This window comes from Typopeltis vanoorti, chromosome 9 (assembly GCF_054136105.1).
Source record: "Typopeltis vanoorti isolate ZY-2024b chromosome 9, IOZ_Tvanoo_1.0, whole genome shotgun sequence".
NCBI classification, from domain to species: domain Eukaryota; kingdom Metazoa; phylum Arthropoda; class Arachnida; order Uropygi; family Thelyphonidae; genus Typopeltis; species Typopeltis vanoorti.
The window spans coordinates 93,635,757-93,658,390 of record NC_143557.1 but is presented as its reverse complement, the minus strand read 5'-3'; the positions used below and the strand labels follow the sequence as shown (position 1 = coordinate 93,658,390).

The following is a 22,634-nucleotide window of genomic DNA, read 5'->3' as shown; positions in this document are numbered from 1 at the left end:
ACTAACTCAGGAACCGGTCGAAAAAAGGCTTAGAAAAATTTCCTCTAGTTGCCGACTAGACTCGAAACCAAGTCTTCCTTCGTGCGGCCAAGTGCCGTGGTGTGCAAACGCCACATCCACTGAGCTACACAGGCTCGTTGATTTTTTGTGATAGTTTTTATTTTTAATGTGAATCTTACCTACAAAAGGTTGTAAACAGCATCTTAGTGTTAGTACCCTGAGTGGGCTAAGAGTTAGATGATCTGGAAACATGGCTCTAGAGACTAAACAGAGATCTGGACCTAAAGTGGAACTTTTTAGTCCACTTTAGGCCCAGACCTGATAAGTGGCATAATGATTTAGCACTGGACAACGAAAAAAATTCTACCACCTAAAGACATTTACAAACATCCACAAGTTGTTAGTTGAAGAGTAAGTATGCTGTTTCATTTGATTATATAATGACCTTTTCTGCAAATGGTGTGAACTTTTTTGTTATAACAGATCTCTGTACTCTACCACTTACGAACAAGAAGTAAATAATAATGTGAGTAGAAGATTACTTTTACTTAGAGGTATCTTTATAGGACAGCATGTGATCTTTCTTTAAAAATTATGAGAGGGTAAAGATTTGTAACTTAGGAATTATGAATAAAACATTTTGTCATACTGGTAATGTTTATTTTAAGCTAATGCAGGTATGAATCCTTGTCGTTCCATATATTCTATATTGTCTGGCTACTTCTGGTGCAGGAGTACAAATTTTTCTATAACTACACATGTTGGATTTTTTTTATTTTTATGCTAGATAGTAGTATGGTCCTTGCTAGATGGAAACGTATGTTTCAGATCATGCATATGTCAGTCAGAAAATAGTACTTCATTTTTGGAGTGCAAAAAATGATTAAATATTAATTTTTCCCCAGTCATCTTAGGATAATATAAGGTCATTAATGTGTGTTCTAAATAAGAACACACTAATAAGCAGGGATAGAGAAGTTATTATTCCTCTTTATAAGGCTTTAACAAAGGTACATCTGGTTCACTGCATGCAGATCTGGTTGCTTGGATTCCATGGAGATGAAGTAGTGGAGAGGATCCAGAGGCGAGTGACAATTGTGGCAGGTCTATGGAATTCCCCTTATGAGAATAGATTTAAAGGTCTGTGGGGTTTAAAAACTGTTAGGTGAATAAAGAGGAGACATGATAGAAGCATATAATTTATTAAGGGATTTTATAGGATTGACACAGAAGACTGTTTTCAGTACATGGCAGGAAGGAGAGAATGAGGAAATCTTGTAAGAGTGGTTAGCAAGAGTGTTAATACTAGATTTTTTGGTTGAAGAGTGGTGATTAGGTGGAATGGGTTGCCAAAGGTGGTTGTGAGTGCTTGCTTTATCAGTGAATGGGTTGTGTGAATAATGGGTTTCCCATGATGAGTTTTCTGACTCCATGGAAATACCTGTATTATAATAATGAAGCAGTGTAACTTTAGAAATAGTAAATGACTGAATTGTAAAAGATTATTTACAATATAGTTTTGCTCTTGGCTGATATGATAAACATCAGCGCGTTGCTGGAAGTAATGCTATTATCGTGTACTTGACAATTTTTGGTAAACAATGTCTGAGACTTTGTATCTTACCATAAAAGAATGCTGGTATTTTAAATGAAAGTATTTTTCAAACAAGTTGATAGTCTATATGACCTTAGATAGTTAAGTTTTTATACACCTACATTTTGTGTAACACATCTATTTCATTCTAATCAGCAAGCATCAAAATAGCAACAAAAAAAGCTGTGTGTTTTGGTATGCAAAATTTGAGTCAGATCTTTCAGGCTAACCAGCCTGATAATGTATCACTCAGTGGTAGAATCAATTTAAAGAAATTGGCAGCATTTATAATAACATACATCTATAGAATACCCAAGAACTTGAATAGGTTCTTGGTCATCCTAGAGAGTTCTCTGTTCCCATCCATTTTAAGATAACATTTAGGGTGCTGGACAACACATAGACATCACAGTTAAACTTGTTCATCTTTAATTATATAAAGAAAACTTTTCAACCTAAACAGGAACATTCTATGTAGGTTAGGAAAAGATTGTTTTAGTAATTTGCTTATGCTATTGGCATTTTTGCTGGAAACTTTGAAGAACTAAAAGTATTGTTTTTCTTTAATGCTCCAGTTACAAGCACAGTAAGATGAGTAAAAATGTTTTTTTGATATTGTCTTTTTAATTCATTACATTATTTACATTAATCATTTATATAAAGATTCTGAGGTACTGTGTATGACTGACAGTTTAGTAAACCTGAATATTTTATTATTACATTAGAAAAGTGAAGGACTAACATCAGTTGTAGCTGAGCACTATAATCAACTTGAGGAGAAGGGACTGGAAGAAAGATCTCAGAGTCGTATACTTCATCTTCGCAACTTCAACAACTGGATTAAAAGCATGTTAATAGGTAACATGGATTAATTATTTCACATTATATGTTGAAAGTTGGCTTATTGCAGTTGAAAATTAGGACCAACAGAAATCTTACATAAGAATTTTCTGTTGCTGTATGAGCCCTTTATAAAGGATATGAGATTCTAAATATCTTATGATTTGTATAATTCTCAAAAAATTGAGAATTATACAAGGAAAAATTATATAAAAAAAAAAAAAAAAGGTAAGAGAAACATTGTTGTGTAGTACCTGCCAGTCTTTTATCACAGTGGTTAAATCAAAGTATTGTCTTGATTATTAGCTATAAACTGATTTGTAAATGAGCATAGAAAATTTGATGTGTGGAATATGTTGAACTATAGTACGCCCACAGATTCGAGACCCTTCGACACTTCTGCGCATGTCAGAAAAAGGAGAATCCATTCCGATAATAGGGTAATCAATCCATCTTCTGGGATGAGTTTGTTTATTATTACAAGTCGGAAAATGTAACTTTTCTTTTACAAACATTGTAGTTTTTAAAGTGGTAACTATTTTGCTTGTATAACAGTTGGAAAAATGTACATAGAGTACTAACAAAATTAAAAAAAGGTGTAGCATAAAACAAAAATTTATCAAAATGTATTTTTAAGAAAGTTTTGTATAAAATAAAAATAATTATACAGAAAAATAGAAATTTTTTCAAATGAACTTAGATATTCTAAACTTACAGTTGAGAGAACTGAGACACTTTAATGTCCTAAACTGATTAATTATTTATGACTTGTTGTGACTCTTAACAAACCCATGCAAAAAAAGGTTGGAAAAAAATAATACCACTATCAAATCCTTTTAGTCTTCATAGTCATCTGAATCGCCATCACTTTCACTTAAATTGATCACCAAAGGTTCACATAATTCTTTGATAATTCTGTCTCTGTCCCAATACATACTGTAATGCTTTCATTCAATCGCCTGTTCTGGAAGCTTAAAAACTTTTGACATATCAATATCCCCAGTTACGTTGCGATGGCGAACAGTTGGCACTCTTTTCTTGACCACGTAAAATTTGTGAATAGTTCTTCTTATAACGTCTACATCAAAATCATTCAAAGCTACGTTTCGATGGTTTTCTTTCTCTGGCGGTTTTTTTAGCAGATTTAAATTTTGGCTTACCTTCATCTTTTGATTCCCTACGAATTCTTTTAACAGTCGACTCTGATACGCCCACAATTGCACTTGCATGTTTTATGGCTTGAGAAAAGGGAACAAGAAGACTGTCTTCTAACGATTCTTTTTTGCAGAATGTCAGCACGTTATTCAATATTCTTTTGCAAGAGCTGCTGAAAGGTTTAACACCAGAACTTGTTGACTGTACTGGATCCATCATACAAATTAATAATAAAAAAATAATGCAACAAAGCGCCAACAAAAATCAAGCTACTACTACTAGTACAGTGACAGACAAGAAAGCATCTGATTTCACATGTTGGCGGCCAATTCGTTCATCCTTCATTTATTTCTCTCCTTCAGCATGAATTGACTATTCTTTGCAGCAAGCCAAGCGAAGCTCTACAAAGTGTGGGTGTACTATTAAAAAAAAAAAAAGGAAAAGGAAAAAAAAACCAATTCTAAAACATTTATGATTTAATATTTTAGTGTCGAAAAGCACCCTAGGATTATGATGAATACTATGGCACACATACTGGTGCTCTTATAAGCATCAGGTTGATTTAGACTATCTTAACAAAAACATGCAAGGAATATTGATGTTATCAGTTGGTGGTATTTAATCTAAGAATTAGTCACTAGATATCTACAATTCTATCTAAAATTTAATATAGCTTTACTGTTAAAATGGCTGGCCTTTATCTCCCATCTTCAGATAAGCTAACTTACATGTTAAGTATGAAAGACTTAAAGTTTTAGTCTTTCATACTTAACATGTAATTAAGGGGAAGAACATCAGGTGTTCTACCCCAACTTGGAAGGCTTGTTGGTATAGTTCATGCAAACTTAGTTTGCATATTTGGGTAACAATTAAAACAATAATATAATTTCATGTCAAGTATAATATACTTATAACCAAGTGAGAAACTTTCTACCTTTCTCTGATGTACAGTATTTTAATAATATAGTGATTATATAGCATTTTACTGCTTGTATGTGGAAAATATATGGCTTCTGCATTGATTCAATCTTAATATTTTCCTGAATCCAGCTCCCTCTAATGATGAGACCTTAGTAAAAGTCAAAAGGCAATCTAGGTAGTGACCCTTTTCATAATCCATGCATGCTTTAAGGAAGTGTGCTTTGCATTATGAAATACTAAGGCAATTGATGTGACATCAACTGCCTCAGTATTTATTTTGGTGCAGGACTCATACACAGAAGGTTTTTGTGTAAACCTCTAGTACATTAGTATCATGGATGGGTTAAGGATTTATTTATTTTTTACATAATCTGGAAATTCTGCTCTTACGACCAAACATGGAACTTTTGCAAGACACTACAAGCCTCCAATAAGCAGGGTGGTCTTACACCAATTGTTGAAATTCTCTCCTGCCTAAAGATGATCTGTGCCCAAGACAGGATTCAAACCCACAGCCTCTTGGTTGGTGAGTAGATATGCTAACTACTCAGACAATCATGGAAGTATTTTCATGACCAGTAAACTAATCATGAAGATACTTTGTGAAAACTTAGTATGCTTACACTTGAGTAAGGATTAAAACAAAAATATAATTTTTTGTCAAGGATAATACAGTTGTTTGTATCCGAGCTATTTAGGATTCACCTGATGCCATTCTGATGAAAGAACAGAGGAGGCATGCAGTGAAATTGTATGTGTGGGAATGGGGAGATTTGCCTTGGTTGTCTCTGCAGGAGTTAAAGGGAAAGTATGATGCCAGGATGTCAGCTTTGAGTAATGTTACAGTAGTATAATTGGGATGTGTGTATATGAGAGAAATTGAAACATAGATGAATATAAGTTGAAGTTGATATTCTTGTCAATGAACCACAAGGCTCAGCTTCCTTCGAACTTGAGGCAAGTTTTCTGCACTTAGCCTCCTTTCAGTGTTTGAATTTGCATATCATCTTTGTGCAATTGTTGCATGCATCAGTGAGGACTGAATGCGAAACTTGACTTTTGGTTTCGAGCAATGTTTCTCAAATCTTTCAAATCCCTACGGGGGGATTTGAAAATGTACATATTTATATTATACTTTTTCAGAACTTGGCTGACTATTATGCTAAAGGAGGGGGGACATCAAAATCTTTGAGAGGTTGAGGTGGGGCATGATCCAAAAAATGTTGAGAAACACTGGTTTAGTATAATATCATCATCATCATCATGCATATGATGATGATGATATTATAAGATGATATTATATTAGGCCTAGCTTGGCATGTTCTGGCCTTAGAAAGCATCATTGAATATTTTAAGAGGACGTCCTGGTTTTCTTTTTCCTAATGGCTTTTACTTTAAGGCTTGTTTTGGTAATCTTTCTATTTTCATTCTTTGAATGTGTTCCATCCATTTATGTTTTTTTAATTTTTTTTATTACTGATTCTTGGTTTAATTCTTTCATAATTTCTTCGTTTCTTTTGTGATCAAATAGAGTATACTTTGCAATTTTTCTCATAAACTTAATTTCTGCTGTTATTAATCTTTGTTTGATTATTAATTAACTTAAGGAATTCACAAGGTACACTAGAATATAAATTAAACTTTAATATATATTTCCAATATTTCAGCAATGTCACGTTGCCATCTTCAAAGGAACTTAAAATAAAGACGTGCATGCAGGCACTACACACATTAAAGAGGACGAAGTGATGAAGCTATTGTTTCTCCTAAAAGTCCAAGAATACCTACCTAGCAGGCTATGTAGATATTCTTGGCCATTGGACTGAAGGTCTCCTGATGTACGTCTCCCAAATTTGGGGCAGTCTCATGCAACCAAATTTGTTGGGGTTTGCTATTTGGCCACATGGCTCTGATACACTCTTCTCCTTCTTAACACACTTAAACAACCAACACCCCAGAATCAAAGTTCACTCTGGAAAAAGAGGAAAACAACAGTCTCCCTCTTCTAGACACACTAGTGACCCACTAGCCTGGTGGAACCTTGGTTTTCTTAGTTTATAGGACCCCCCCCTTAAAAAAAAATCCAAAAAATATTGAAACCAGTAAACCACAACCCTCTCCCCCTTCACAACAAGGATTACTCTAAATCCATCACCATTCCCTACATCCGAGGTACCGTGGAAAAAATTACCAAAATCTTAAGAAAACATGGCTTGACCTCTTGTTACAGACCATATAGAAAATTGGCATCCCTTACCTGCTCCACTAAAGACCAACCTCCCCTAGACCTTCCTGGTGTATACCAAGTCCTTTGTAGCTGGAAGCTGTCCTACTTTGGCCAAACAGGCAGGACAGCGAATATCAGAATTTCAGAACACAAGGACTACATCCGTTTTCACCAGTATAGCCACTCTGGTCTTGCAGACCATGATCTGGATACATGCCACAGAATATGGTGGAAGAAAGCCACAATAATACACCGTAGCAATTTCAGATTTGAAGGACTTTTCATGCAATCAGCCTTAGCCCTAAGAAACATGCCAAACCTCAACAAATTTGGTTGCATGAGACTGCCCCAAATTTGGGAGACGTGCATCAGGGGTCCTTCAGCCCAATGACCAAGAATACCTACATAGCCTGCTAGGGGGCACCATCAGGACTCTTAGGAGAAGCAATAGCTTCCTCGCTTCATCCTCATTTACTGTGTTTAGTGCACGTGTCTTTATTTTAAGTTCCTTTGAAGATGGCAACGTGACGTTGCTGAAATATTCTAGTGTACATTATGAATTCTTTAAGTTAATTAATAATCATGTATAACCAACGTCTAAGTCTTTCTACAGAATTAATCTTTGTCTTTTTGTTTTATTGTCCCAATTTCACTTCCATACAATAAGACTGGTAGGGTATTGTATACTCTTAGTCTGGTTTGTTTTTGAACTAGGTTTGGTTTAAATATATAGTTAATTACATCTGTTATTTTTAAATATTTTGCAGTTTTTAGGTTTAGATCTTTTTCATTTTCATATGTGATCATACATCCTAGGCAATTAAATGAATTCACCTGTTCTAAGATCTTGTTATTATTACTATTTTAGTTCTTACTGGATCTTGTCTTTAAAGGCCATAGTTTTTGATTTTTCTGTTGATATTATGATACCATAATCTTTGGCTATCTCATTTAGATCTAAAATAGCTTTCTATAAGTTATCTTCAGAATTTGCAATTATTATTTGGTCGCTGGCAAAAAGGAGAGTGTTTAAGTTCACAGTAGGAGAAAGTTTATTACCTTGATGAAGATTTTTATTCCATTTTATTATTATTTCATTTAGGTAAATATTAAAGATTTGCTGAGTTACTTATAATATGCTAATCCAAAGTTTTATAGTGGTTTGAAATTGAGTGGAATGGGGATGAATACTTTCATTTGAATAAGAATTATTTAAATTTTTTAGTTTGAGTAAGGGTTTGGATCATAAAAGCAAAAACAGCAATCAGCACAAGGAAAGGAGTAAATCATTATGGTGCCAGATATGAATTGACTGAGTGAATGGCATTCCATAGAAATGGAAACCTAAGACAAGTTTGAGTCTTAGATAGCAAGAGGAGAGCTGACATCCACAATATATTTGAAAGAACTGTTTATAAAAGTGTTTGGGAGGAAGCGAAGAGGATTATCTGGTATTCTGATGGACAGTCTATTAAAGAAGGTTGCTGCCAGTAAATATCTTGGCATTGCAGCTCAAAACTGACTTCACAAAGGAAGCTGTCTTGTAAACATGGAATTATCCAATCAAAACACCCTACACCATTTGGATATTTAGACTGCAGAAATCAAGCTTCAAAGACAAACAATAAAAAAGGTCAGAGTTATCAGAATTTGGAGAATGACACTAGAGAAAGCAGCTGCATGAAACAAGTAAATTTTGAGCCAGAGCAGTTGAAGAGATTCATTATTTGGCATTCTCTAACATGGGATATGAATTTTCTCTGATCTGACAAATGCACAGGTTCCACTCTCACGATAAAAGGAATCACAAGACTGTAATTTTGGGGTTCTGTTAGAATAACAGGTTGCATTTATGTGTCTGCAGTTGCAGGTAAGCATAGTTTTCTGTTAGAGCTAAGACCACAAAGATTAATATGGAAATGTTTTGGAATGGGTTTGCCATTTCTGGGAGAAAATTTTATCTGCATTATTGAAAACCTTTGTCTCCCCTTGGATGCACAGATTGCCAAAAATTCATAAACCCATTTACCCTCTCTGTCCCATAGTGGATGCTACTGGCTGCTCCTCCCTTAAATTAGTAAAACAATTAGCTAACTCTTTAATTCTGCTCATTTCAAATCCTTAATTCAGAATTTAGTTTAAACAATAATGATATAATGGCGAGCATGAGGAGACTTGTACCTATCCTAACAGTATCCAAGTCTGAGAGTAGAGGCTATCTCTATGGTATATTTGGAAAGAGAACTGTTTAAAAAAAATAATGGTATTGGGAGAGTGTAAAGAGTTACAAGGAATTCAAGTTGGAGATGTACAATTTGTATTAGATCATCATTGCTTATAGCAAAAATTTGCATCTTCTACAGTTTGGTCAGTGGCATTGGTAAATGGAAGCCATTTTGAGTTGTGGACATCAAGGTTACCAAGGAAGATTACTTCATTATTTGGATAGCTGGATAGCTTTATTATTTGGACTGCAGCAAATTGACATTCAGAGATAAAGAAGGTGAAAAAGTGGACATAATTTTCAGAATTTGAGGAGAGTGGTAAATACATCAGACGAACATTTGATGTATTCTGAGGAGGTCAAAAGAAGCAGGGAATTATAAATTAGACATTCTCTGGCAAGCAGTATCACACCTCACAAAGTCACATGTGCTATCCTTGTGGCAAAAGGAATTAAGCAGTATGTAATTTGGATAGTGAAGGTGGACTATGTCTGATCTTGGATGACTGCACTTCCTCCAGCTAGGGGGAAAATGCTTTTTTGCAGTGTTATCAGATCTCTGTTTGTGGGCACAGGCTATGTGTGATTAAACTACCAAGAGAGAGAGAGAGAGACTATATATCGTGCATATATGGTTAAATTGTTTCACCATGCATTCCTTGTATTTGAAATAGATCCAGATTAAAGTTTATTTTTGATGAAAAGAATTTTCCAATTCTAAATTATAACTTAAAAATGAAATGATAGAAATGTGTAACAGTTGTTTATTTTAGTTTAATAACATGCACATACATACTTGGAAATTAATCTTAAGTTATCTAGGTCTGTTGTCTTTTCTTACTTTTTTTGTGTCACAAGTGTGTGTGTGTGTAATATTATTGTTTTATTTAAAAAAAAATACTAATGCATATGGTATTATATCTTGGTGGACCAATGATTTCCACTCTCACATTTTGCTCTTGCTACATTCATTCAGTATTCCTTCCATATCCTCTCTCATATACTGCATTTATTGCTAGTTAAATGGTTTGTGCCTATGAGATTTACCATCTTTTTATTTATTTTTATTGCATTCATTAAATTTTTGATTTTCACTCTATAGAAACTCAAAGTAATAACACACTCATTAGTGGCATGTTTTATAATTGAATCATTATCAAAAAAAAAAATCAGCTAACGCCTTTTTATTCCCTTGTAGGGAGTAGGTGAGGCCGTTTAGCCCTATCTAACTTTTGGAGGCTGAGTAGGCAGTTCAATCTCCACTGGCAGCATATCAGAGATAGCTGGTCCAAGGTTATCACTAATTAAGCAGCACGCAGTGGAGGGAGACCGCTCAACAAGTGCCACCATCTCGTGGTCCCTAACACAATATACTTAATGTCTGAAATAATGTGGGTTCTACAGTCGATTTTCTTGAGTTTCTGGGAGAAAAAACCCGCTTTTTCGTGCCAGAGATCGGCTAACTTGAATCATTATTACTATTATGTTGCACCTCCAGGGAGTCCAAAGACTCATAGAAGAGTGTGCCAACAGCATGGAACGATTGACCCTTTCCAACTACTAACCATGCCCAAACTTAACTTTTTTCGTGAGCCATTAGTAGCAGAGGCTCTAACAATCGACCAACCTTTGCTGGTGATTATACCACATTATAGCCTTATTTATATATACACACACACACACACACACACACACACACACACATAGTAAAACCTCAAAGTTTACACGGTTGGTGGGACCAACAAAAAGCACGTAAGTCGAATTCGTGTAACTCAGGATATAATTTTGCATGTAATTTATATATACAAACATACAATTGGGACCAAAGGTTTACAAAAACACCTATATTTTTTTAAGAAATATAATCATACTTGTAGTTTTTCATACATAAAAAAAAAAGAAAGTTATGTCGATGGTTTCATAAAATCTAATAGATTTGTCTGGCGGCATAATGTCTTCTTCTTGTCACGCAAAATTTCTTCACAGCAAGCTAATGATTTTTTTATTCTTTGCCTTGTGGCTACAGTTCATTTCTCGTTAGAATCTATGTTCTCCAAAATCTGTAAACCTTTCTTTTATGATTGTTCTAACTGTGGATTCCTGTAGATCGAACTTCTTTGCTAGCTCACAAATTTTCATTCTGCCTTCAAAATCTTTAATAATGTTGAGTTTTGTTTCCAAAGTCAATGTTTTTCTTTTCTTGCTAGCAGTAGAAGAATTGGACTTGCTTCTTTTCGATGACATTATTATTTTTTACATGATAAAATTTTTATCAAGAACATAACATTAAACAATTGCAAGGTTTGTAGACTATAAAAATCGTGTATGAATGGAGACCGCGCGAAACATGTCAGTGCTTGTTCACAGCATATGCTGCCGGCACCTGAAAGATACGACTAGTGGTGAAGCGGGACGGGAATACGTACATATAAGAAACTGCGCAACTCCTGATTCGCATAAGTCGGGGTATGACTGTATATATATAATTCTACTCTTCTCTTACCTGATTATCATTTCCCAATAATACGTTACTCGCTTCAATTCTTTGTTGTATCTCCTTTTGCTGTTGTTTACCTTTCTTGTCTTTCCTCTAATTTCTGCATTGTCTCTCTAATTTGTTTTTAATCTTGAGAGATTTCTAATTCATTTTCAGCCTTCTCATTTGTTTCAGTGCTGGTATGTTCAGTAGGGTAAGCATTTTCTTGTGTGTTTTTGGTGCCATTTTATGGCACAATTTTTATATTGCAGTATCTTGCCAAATATATATTATGAGATAAACCAAATACAATAAAAAAAAAAAAAAAAAATCAGCAGATGTACTATAAAACACTAATTATTCTAAGAAAACAATAAAACAGATAAAAAAAATCACCTATTTTACAAGAGTGCTAAACAAATAGACCTTTTTCAATATAGCCTTGAACCCAAAAGCCTGTTTAGATCGGTAAATAGGTAGGGCAAAATTTTTAAAAAAATTCATATACACCAGAATTGGTAAGAGTCACTAAGCAGGGATGGAGCACTCTAATAGTCATCTGAGTCTAGGGACCGAAAGGGATAGTTTGTTATAATGTGAGCTTGACTGTTGCAAATTTGCTTAAGATAGATTGTCTTTTCAGTTTGTTGATTATGCATATATAATTTTAGTTTTATAAATGTAGATAATTAGTATTTGACTTGTCTGGAGTATGTTAATTGTTTACTCTTAACTTGATTTTTGTTCATGAAAGCATCTCCAGGATTTTGTGTCTTGCATGCTCTCATAATGAGATCTGCATTAATTAATAAATCAGCAACAATATCCACAGATGCCTAATGAAAATCAGTAAAAAGCATCAAGTATTATTAATACAAAATATTGATCTTCAGGAAATATTTTGAAAATAAATCATTATAGTGATGGTGTTTTATTAGAAAGAACAAAATGTACATGAATAAATGGATATTTATTTAAAAAGAACTTACCAAAAATGTTGTTATACTAGGAGAGTTCATTCAGAAACTTCGACAAACTAAAGGAAGAAATCACCAAATTAACGTTTTAGACATTGGTGCTGGAAAAGGAGGGGACTTGCTGAAATGGAAAAAAGGAGATATCCACTATTTAATTTGTGCAGGTAAGCTATATCAGAATTAGAAAATATATATAATTGCACTTTTTGTACTATTTAAGTTTTTTTTTAAAGAAAATACCAATATTTCTTATTTGTTTACATCTTTCCCTAATGTATTTTATGCACAGCATTTTTTCCCTCAAGAAAGAATAGATAGCAGTATTATTTAAGAGAAAGAAAAACTTGTCTAGAAGGGTTGACCTCTGTTACATCTTTAGTTTCATATTAAAATAATTTTCATGCAACTTCATTAACATTTTTTTTAATATATGACATGATCCTTTGTTTTTTTATTAGCACAGTTAAATAACATTATCACAACTTATATTTTGCAAATAGATGTTTTACATACAGAACAGAATGCTAAGGGAATTTTTTTGTGTGTGTTTGTTGTATACATGACACTGCATCCACGTCTCAGCTAGCTGGCTATGGGCTTGAATCCTACCATGTGCGTGAATGTTTATGATGGTCTTTAGGTGGAAGATGAATTTTATCACCTACTGTGAGACCGCTGCTCTGCTTTTTGGAGGCCTGAAGTGACTGGTAAAAGTTTGATGTTTGGTCTGTAGAGTAGGGTTTCTTGACTGCATAAAAAATATAAAATTAATAAAAATAGAAAAAAATCTTTATCCCAACCACAATATCACAATACGAATGTACTGTAGGTTTATTTACTTTTAAAAAAAAAAAAAACTTGTTTTTAAAGCCCATACGTGTTATATGAAGATACCTGAAGATGCTTAATGTTATGTTATAATTTAGAATGTAACAAATTGTTACACGTTCGAATGCTGATGGTGTTACTATGCAATTTTCAGTGATGTTTTGCACTGTACAGTAATGCCAGTTTTTGTAATGTTTTCAGAATGATTACATCATATAAATCATATGCATGTTAAAATCTTAAGAAAATTACCATTATGGATGATTTCAACCATGAGCACATAGTTTAGAATGGATAGAAAGTGTCTAAGTCGAGGAGGAAAGAATTTATATACCTTTATTAATGAGTTAATCAGTTTAATGTTCCTGATTGTATTATGGATGAAGGACGTTGCAAGCAGTATATCAGTGGAAATTTGCTGCGAGTCAGTGAAGCTAGTCTTGGAGGTTATAGTGGACATTCAGTTAAAAGATTAGAGGTAATATTGCTAAGATAGTTAAGTCATCAGATAGCTACATTGAAAAGAACCCTAACTTGTAAGGGGGGGGGGGGTATTTTTTCCACTCAAGATTGATATGACCACATCTGGACTACTTTTCACAGATTGGTTACCTGGGTTTTAAGGAGATGGGTAAAGAGTTAAACGATCTAGCAGTAGGTGTCTAAGATAACTTTCCTATGGAATTATGTGTATGAGGATAGATTTGAGAAATGTGATTCTTAAAGTTTGAAGAATAGATAGATGAGTGAAGATTAAATAGAAACATATTGTAGCTTATGGCTGATGCTCATATCCTCAACACTTTCTTAGCTAATGGCTACAACCCCCCCAAAAATATTAAAACCCTGTAATTGCATTCCCCCCCCCCTCCTTCCTCCTTCAGAGCAGAGATTACTCGAGATCTATCACCATTCCATATATCTGGAGCATATCTGAAAAATGACAAAAATCCTAAGAAAATACTATCTTACAACCTCTTACAGATCACATAAGAAATTGGCATCTCTTGTCTGCTCCACCAAAGATCAACGACATTCCCTAGACCTACCAGGTCATTTGCAGTTGCAAACAGGCAGGACAGTCGATATCAGAATTTCTGAACACAAGGACTACATCAGGTTCCACCAATACAGCCACTCAGGACTTCGCTGACCATGCTTTGGATATCCACCACAACATATGCTGGAAGAAGACCATTCTACTACACAACAGCAAATACAAGTATGAAAGGTTATTCCTCCTATCTCAGTCCTGAAAAAATTTCCAAACCTCAACAAATATGGGTGCATGAAACTGGCCCAAATTTGGGAAGTATACATCTTAAGGTCTTCAGCCCACTAGGGGGTGCTGTTTAGGATCTAGGCCTGATTTTGGTTGCCTTTCTTCAACCTCATTTTCCCAGTGTTAGTGCCTGCATGCACATATTGTTTTTATGATCCCTGGTGATTGCCAAAATATAGGAAAGTATTAATTACAGTTTTTATAATTAATATTTGAATATACATTGTTATTTATATATATATATATATAGGCTTATATATTGATTACTCATATCTACCAGAATTATGGCTGATGCAGGCAGAACATGAAGTCATCCATGGAACTGGTTGAAGGTGTAGCAGGAAGCACATGAGCTTTTCATGGTGAGTAGTTGAATGTTTGGGATGGGATACTGTTGGATGATGTGAGCACATCTTGGTGAATGTGTTCAAAGAGACATTTGACTGATATTGGCTATGTATGACTGGAATGAATAAGATGGTCTTCCTTTGATTGAGTCCTTGAACTTCCTGGAGGAACATACATAATAACTCTAAGTTATGCTAAAATCTAGTCACCAACTAGAGAAACTTTTTCTAGACCTTCCTTGAACTGGTTCCCGAGTTAGTCGATCTTTGGTACATGGGTGGGAGTTTTCTTCCAGAAACTCAGGATTATAACCTTACATCTTAAAATAGACTATAGAATTTGCATTATAGATTATAGCCATAAGATTAAGTTAGTTGTCTACCATACTCTCTCCTCCCCTTAGCATCTTGGTTTGCTAATAGCTTGAAAACACTGCAACTGAAGGCTGAAGAATAGAGGTTGGCTTCAGAAAAGTTAGTTAGGGCCTAAGGAGCTCTGGCTTTTGTTCAGTAAATAAATGTATTAGAGGATTTATTATATTGATATAACTTTCATATTATTTCTTTTTTTAAAGAAAAATTTGTAACAGTTTCTTTTTGTCATTCAAGTTGCTAGTACTGGAAAGGTTACAAACAAACAAAATAATCATATGAGATCAAACATTAAAGTGTGTGTTTAAAAAAAAAACTGGATTGTTCTGCAAGATTGCTTTCTGAGTCATTCTTATTTAGTTTCTATTTATGTAGTAGTAGAACTTCACATTTTCTTTCTACTATAAACTGGCTTTTGTGTTTTAGTTTTGTTCTAGTTGTGATTGTGAGAAATTGCATGATGGGCATGATCTGCTTTTGCAGACTCATTTATGTTGATATTCTTCTGGGTGTATAAATGCTGACCTCTCAGATTGATCATAATATGATGAACAACAAGTATGTCATCTGATACTCCTGCATGGGATAGTGAATTGGAAGACCATAGGAAGAACATTATCTCATGAATCAGATAAAGTTTCCTGTAGATTTAAAGGACCAAAGCCTGGCTAGTTTCAAGACCTTATAAGGGCTTAGAACTGAAAGTGAGTTATAGAGGAGGTCTCTTATGGAGGGCAGAGTTCTTTCTCCTGGAATATTGGGTTTTTCATCTAGAAACAAACTGCCAGAAGAGCATTTGTAATTAGCAGACATACTTAACTCACAGCCTTAGCTACTTCAGCAGTAATTCAAAATAAAAAAAAACAACTTCATTAATTACTACCCAATAAATGTCTTCTTTAGTAGATTGAAAATTAAAGCCATGGTTATTTTGTAGCTTCTTTTTTTGCAAATTGCAAGAAAAGTTGATCATAAGGTACTATCTCAGCAGACCAAAAGTTTTGATCATACTTAACTTGAGGAGGATGATGGTAGGAAACAGCTTCAGTATAGCTCTCTTTTGGTTTTCTACATAATAAAAACTGTAAGCTGTCATTTGATTTTCTTGAAGTGAGTAGATCTTAGAATGGGAGTTAGTTTCTTCCTCCAAATTAACTTACCTGAATTTTTGGAAGAAGAACATCATTCTGGTGATGAAATATTTCACGCGCAAGAAATATTGTCTCCATATTGGAATGAAAGGATGGAAAATAAAGTGCATAGGAGTATAAAAATCTTACCATTCCTTCTTTTCTTCTGGCAAGTAAAATAGCCTACATTAGTGACATAGTCGATAATTTAGCAATATCGGCAAGTAAATTTTTCTTCAGTAATTCCAGTATATTACAGAAAAGAGCATTAGGACTTGGCTGAAAATTTTGCACCTCTGGTATAATGGTATCCTACAAGATTCCCATTCTTGTGACCCAGGTGGCGCAGTTCCTTTTGCTGGCCTGCTAGCCGAGTGGTTAGTGTATCTGCTCTCTAGCCAAAAAGGTTGCGGGTTCGAATCCCGTCGTGGGCGTGGATGTTCGTGAAAATACTAGTGGTGGTGATGGTCGGCGGTAGATGGCATTGGTGTAGTTGTGGTCAGTTAGCAGATTGAGCAGTGGAGGCAGAATTGTGGAGCAGTTGCCCCCCCCCCCCCCCCCCCCCCCCCCCCCGGTATTAAACATGATATCATGTTTAATACCAGGGGGGTATTAAAACATGATATCAAAATTGGAGATGTTAATCTCAGCTCTTTGCTTTATGTGGACGATGTTATACTTCTAAATAAATCCTCTATAAGTTTGCAAGATTCCCCGACATTTATTGAATAACTGTTGTAATAGATATGGTATGAAGGTCAGCATTAAAAAGACAAAGACAATGAAAATAGGTAGAATTGTTGAAAATGTTAACTGTGTTGTGAACAGGGAACCTGTGGAACAAGTAAAACATTTCAGCCACTTAAACATGATTTTTACTGAAGATGGTAAATTAAATATGGAAATACACAACAGAATCAACAACTCTGGTATGGTAGGCCGTCAATTGAATAAATTCATATGGAATAAGAGAGAAATTAGTCAGAACACTAAATTAGCTGTATACAAGACAGTGTTCAAACCAGTTTTAACTTATGGATCTGAGAGCTGGGTCAGAAGTAAAACACTTGACCAAAGACTAGAGACTGCAGATATGAGAGTCCTGAAAGATTAGAGGCGTGAACAGATGGCATCAATAGCAATATCATATTAAAAACGAGAATATTAGGAAGGAACTTGACATTGTCAGCATTCAGGAATGCGTTAACAGAACTAATCTCAGGTGGTATGGTCACTTAAACAGAATGGGCGAGGAAAGATTAGCAAAACAAGTGTTCTCTGCCAGGTTGGCAGCAAAACGACCCAGAGGAAGACCAAGATATAGGTGGATTGATATGGTACAAAGTGCCTTAGACGATAGAAATATAAGATCTGATAATGTTGGAGTCTTGACAAGTAACACTGATTTGGAGGAAAATTGTAGATAGGAAGTTAGTAATGATGTAAATTTTTCATGTAGTAATATCATATCCTGTACACCCCTTGAGGTACATGTCAGGAATTTGATGATGATGAATTCTTGGCATGTACCCACAGAGGGTTTACAGTAGTACATATTGTACTACTGTAAGACAAATTAGTTGTGCGTCCAAATTAAGCTGTTATCTGTCAATATTCCAATGTTATCAGATCTTATATTTTTGTCATCTAAGGTACGTTTTACTATATCAGTCTACCTAGATCTTGGTCTTGCTTTGGGTCTTTTTTCCTGGCAAAGAACACATTTCTAATCTTTCCTCTCCCATTCTGTTTAAGTGACTGAGATTAGCTCTGCTCTGCTAACATTCTTGAATGCTAACGATATTAATTTCTTTCCTAATATCCTCTTTTTAATATGATATTGCCATTAATGCCATCTGTTCACTTCCCTAATCTTTCTCATAACTGTCGTCTCCTGGTCAAGCAGATTATTTCTAACCCACCTCTCAGATCTATAAGTTAAAGTTGGTTTCAACACTGTCTTGTATACTGCTATTTTAGTGTTTTGACTAATTTTTTTTTTTATTCCATATAAATTTATTAATTTCACTTCCTGTCATACCAGCTTTGCTAATTCTGTTGTCTATTTCTGTTTTTAATTTGCCATCTTCAATAAAATTTATGCTTAAGTATCTAAAATATTTTACTTGTTCTGTATGGTTCTCCATTCACAATGCAGTTGATATTTTCTGCCTATTTTCATTGTCTTTGTCTTTTTACTGATGATTTCTATACCACTGTATTACAACAGTTATTCAATTTAGTCAGGGAATCTTGTACACTTATACTGGATTTATTTAAAAGTATAACATCATCTGTCAAGTAAAGAACTGAGATTAACATTACAGTTTTAGCATCAGGTTTAATACTACTTTCCCTTCATAATGTGATCCATATAGATGGTGAATAACATTGATAATGTACATCCTTGTCTCATGCCTGATTTAACATCAAACCATCTTATCTTCCTGTACATCCTTCAATTCCAACTGCTGACTTACAACTCAAATAAAGACTAAATATTGCTTGATCTAATGTCCCATCAGCACCATATGACCTGCATTTTTGGATAGCTATCCTCTTGGCACTTTGTCATATGCTTTTCTGAGATCTACAGAACTTAAATACAGATCTTTGTTATATTCCACGATATCTGAACTATTTATCTTAAAATGAAAATATGATCTTGACACCCTCTATTTAGCCTGAATCCAGCTTGTTATTCACCAAGCTTTCCTTCCACAATCCTTGCCATTTCTCAAGTGTCATTATTATTATTACATTCTCCATGGAGTTAGCAGGCTCATTGTGGGAGGTTCATTCAAATGACGACAAATCTATCATATTGGATCTTAAAAACCCTTAACACTCCCTCCATTAACAACATATTCCTGTAATGCATTTCATTCACTGACAGTTTTTCGTGTAAAAACTTTATTCCTCGCACCCCTCTTCATCACACTCCTACTTAACAACCAGGGATGGCCTCTGGTTCTTTCCCTTTCGCCTTATACTCGTTTTATAATCCCCTTGAATTAATATGATAAAATCTCCTCACTAACTTAAACATCTCTATCATATCACCTGCTATCTTTCCATAGCCAGCTTCCAGAGTCGTGATATTGTCTTAGTTGCTCTTCTCTGAACCCTCTCCAATGTTTCTACATCATGTAGAAAACCAAATGACCAAATATGAGCAATAGTCTAAGTGTGGTCTGATCAGTGGTTTATACAGAGGCACAATCACCTCCTTATCCCTATATGAGTACTTTATATCATAGCAGCACTACAATATGCAGTCTTTGCAACACTGCAACATTCCATCTAAATTTCATTCTATTCTCATCCATCACTCCAAAATCTTGAATCTCATCCACTTTCTGGCACTGTCAATATAGTACACAGCTTTATATTTCTGCACTGCAAAATGCAACACCTTGCACTTATATTTATACCATAACCCCACTCCTTTGTGGGATTGTAGTTTAAATATTCTTCCCAACTTTGCATCATCAGCAAACAACTGAAAGTCTCCAGTCAGTCCACTTGATGTATCATTTATAAACAAGTTAAACAGCAGGGGCCCAAGAACAGAACCATGGGCATGCCACTGTTTACCCTCCTGTTTTGAGACATTGCTTTATCATGCACAACTTGCTGGTATCATTCAGAGAGCCAATCTCAAATCCATCTAACCAATATACTATCTATTCCCATCATATGCAGCTTATACACCAACTTATGTGGCAATCAAAAGCTTTTGCAAAGTCTAAGAATATCACTAAATATATGATTCTCCCTTATCTAATACACACGTCACCTTGTCATAAAATGCAAGTAAATTGCTAAAACATAACCTAACTTGTCAAATCCATGCTGACCATCATAAAGAATACTATATCCATCAACCTAATCTTGTATTCTATTCCTAACCAATCTCTCCAACACCATAGCTGCAACTGCAGTTATACAGACTGGTCTATAATTGGAAACTTCTGTCCTAGAACCATGCTTGTCATTCTTTTGCCCTCTTTCCATTTCTTAGGAACATTACCCACTGCAAAACTTTCAATAAATAACCAGGTCAATAGCATAAGTAACTGTTGTGCACATTCCTTAAGAATGTGTGGTGATATGTCATCCATTCCTACAGCTTTATTAACATCTAACCAAATCGAGATCTGATTCTTTCACTTCCATTTCTCCAAATGCTTGCCTCCCTTCTGTGTATTGCATGGCATCATTTACACCAGTATGGTATACGATGATAAAGTGCTCATTCAATAATTCTGCTATATCCTTTGCAGTGGTCACTATACTGCCGTGACTCTACACCAGTGTCAACCTCCCATAATTATTCTTTCTGTTGCTTGCCATATAGCAGAAGAATTCCCTGGAATTAACCTTGCCCTGACCAGCCAATCTCTCATACACCTTTTCTTTCTTTTTTTCTTTTTCGCCATCCTCATCACTTTCCTGGCTCCAGTCACCACCAACTATCTTGTACCTCCTCCATAGCATTTTCTTTTCCAACACAGCTTGCTTGATTTCATGGTTCATCCATTTCATTCCTTTTCTATTTACTCACTTAACGCTTGGTATACAGTTATACATTGCTTATGCCAGATATTGCCTTATGAATTTCTATGCACTGTCAACATATTTTCTTGATGCTAGTTGACTACAAAGCTTCCATTATCACTCACCTTATACATCCACATATATCCGTTTTTGGCAGTAACCTTTTTCTTGTTTCGCTACTTCCCAAACAAGTACCTCATGATCACTCTTACCAATTGTCAGCAGTGTCAATAGCTCATTAACCACTACAATTTGTGAAGTTATCACCAAATCTAAATCTCTAGTTGATTCATTCACATGCTGATTAAGATATTTATCCCTCAGAAATTCATTTTTTGGTTATTTTTCTCAGAACCCTCATGGTCTCTATGTTCTCTAGTCTTTGATTAAGGATTATGCTTTATTTCTAACCCAATTCTCAGATCCATAACTTAAAACTGGTTTGAATGCTCTTTTATACTGTTAGTTTGGTTTTGGAAAATATATTCAGCTGGCTACCCACCATACCAGCTATGCTTATCTGTTGTTTATTTCCAGATTGAACTTGCCATCTTCACTAAAAACTGTGCCTACACAGTTGAAATATTTGCTTGTTCTATAGGCTCTTCTTTCAGAATGCACTTGATATGTTCAGTCTTTCTGCCTATTTTCATAGTTTTGGTCTTTTTATTGCTAAATTTCATTCCAAATTTGTTTCAGGTATTATTCAGTTTAGTTAGAGAATCCTGGAGAGTTGCACTAGATGTATTTAGGGTACATCATGTTTAATGCTTTCTTTCATAATGTGCATCCTTGTCTTACCCCTGATTTTATATTATTATTATTTGACACCTCCATGGAGTCCAAAGGCTCATCAAGTGAGGGTAGCTGCTCTACAACTCTGTCTCCACCACTCAATCCACCAACTGACCAACACCAATGCCATCTACCGTCGACCACCACCAATGCCATCTACCGTCGACCACCACCACTAGTATTTCCACAGACAATCACAAACATCCATACCCACGGCGGGATTTGAACCCTGCAGCCTTTTGGCTGGAGAGCGGATATGCTAACCACTCGGCTGGCCAAGTGGTTATATCAAACCATATTTCTGTATTTCCTTCATTTCTAATCTCTGATTTACAACTTAAATATGGAATGTGTGCTGCTTTATATAATATTCCATTTACCCCATATAATTGTGATGTTTTGAAAAGCTTTTCTCTGGGCACCTTGCCATATACCTTTTCCAGATCTATAAGTACAGATCCTTGTCATGTTCCCATGATTTCTGAACTCTTTGTCATAAAGTGAAAATCTGATCTTTACAACCTCTATTTGGCAATGAACCTAGCTTGTTCTTTTCCAAGTTTCTCTTCCCAGTTTTTCCCAACCTCTTTTTAAGAATGCTGCATAAATCTTATCTGGAACACTTAATAGAGAAATTTCTCTTTAATTCTCACATTCATCTTTATTCCCTTTTTTACAGATGAGAACTTTTACAGCTCCACTCCAGTCATCTGGAATTTGACCTTTTGACCAGGCTCTGAATTTTGCAGTATAGCCAATGCAAAACTTTTATAGCTCTATATTTGAGCATTTCAAGTTGAATATCTTCAACTCCATGTTTCAAGTTTTTGATGTCTTTTCTACCTCAAGTATTGATAGGTCTTCCTGTTTGCATTCTTCTTGAAAATTTTCTATCACTGTTCTGTC

The 22,634-nt window shown here is 34.9% G+C and overlaps 1 protein-coding gene across 2 annotated transcripts in view; it reads left to right on the top strand.

Annotated features, from left to right (window-relative positions):
* The window catches only part of Rnmt (RNA guanine-7 methyltransferase), a 130,156-nt gene that overhangs the window by 28,989 nt on the left and 78,533 nt on the right, over positions 1-22,634 (top strand). For both annotated transcript variants that reach the window (XM_090397359.1, XM_090397358.1), the window contains 2 exons: positions 2,320-2,452; positions 12,447-12,578. In XM_090397359.1, the coding sequence (XP_090253485.1) occupies positions 2,320-2,452; positions 12,447-12,578 (265 nt within the window). The remainder of the gene's footprint in view (positions 1-2,319; positions 2,453-12,446; positions 12,579-22,634) is intronic.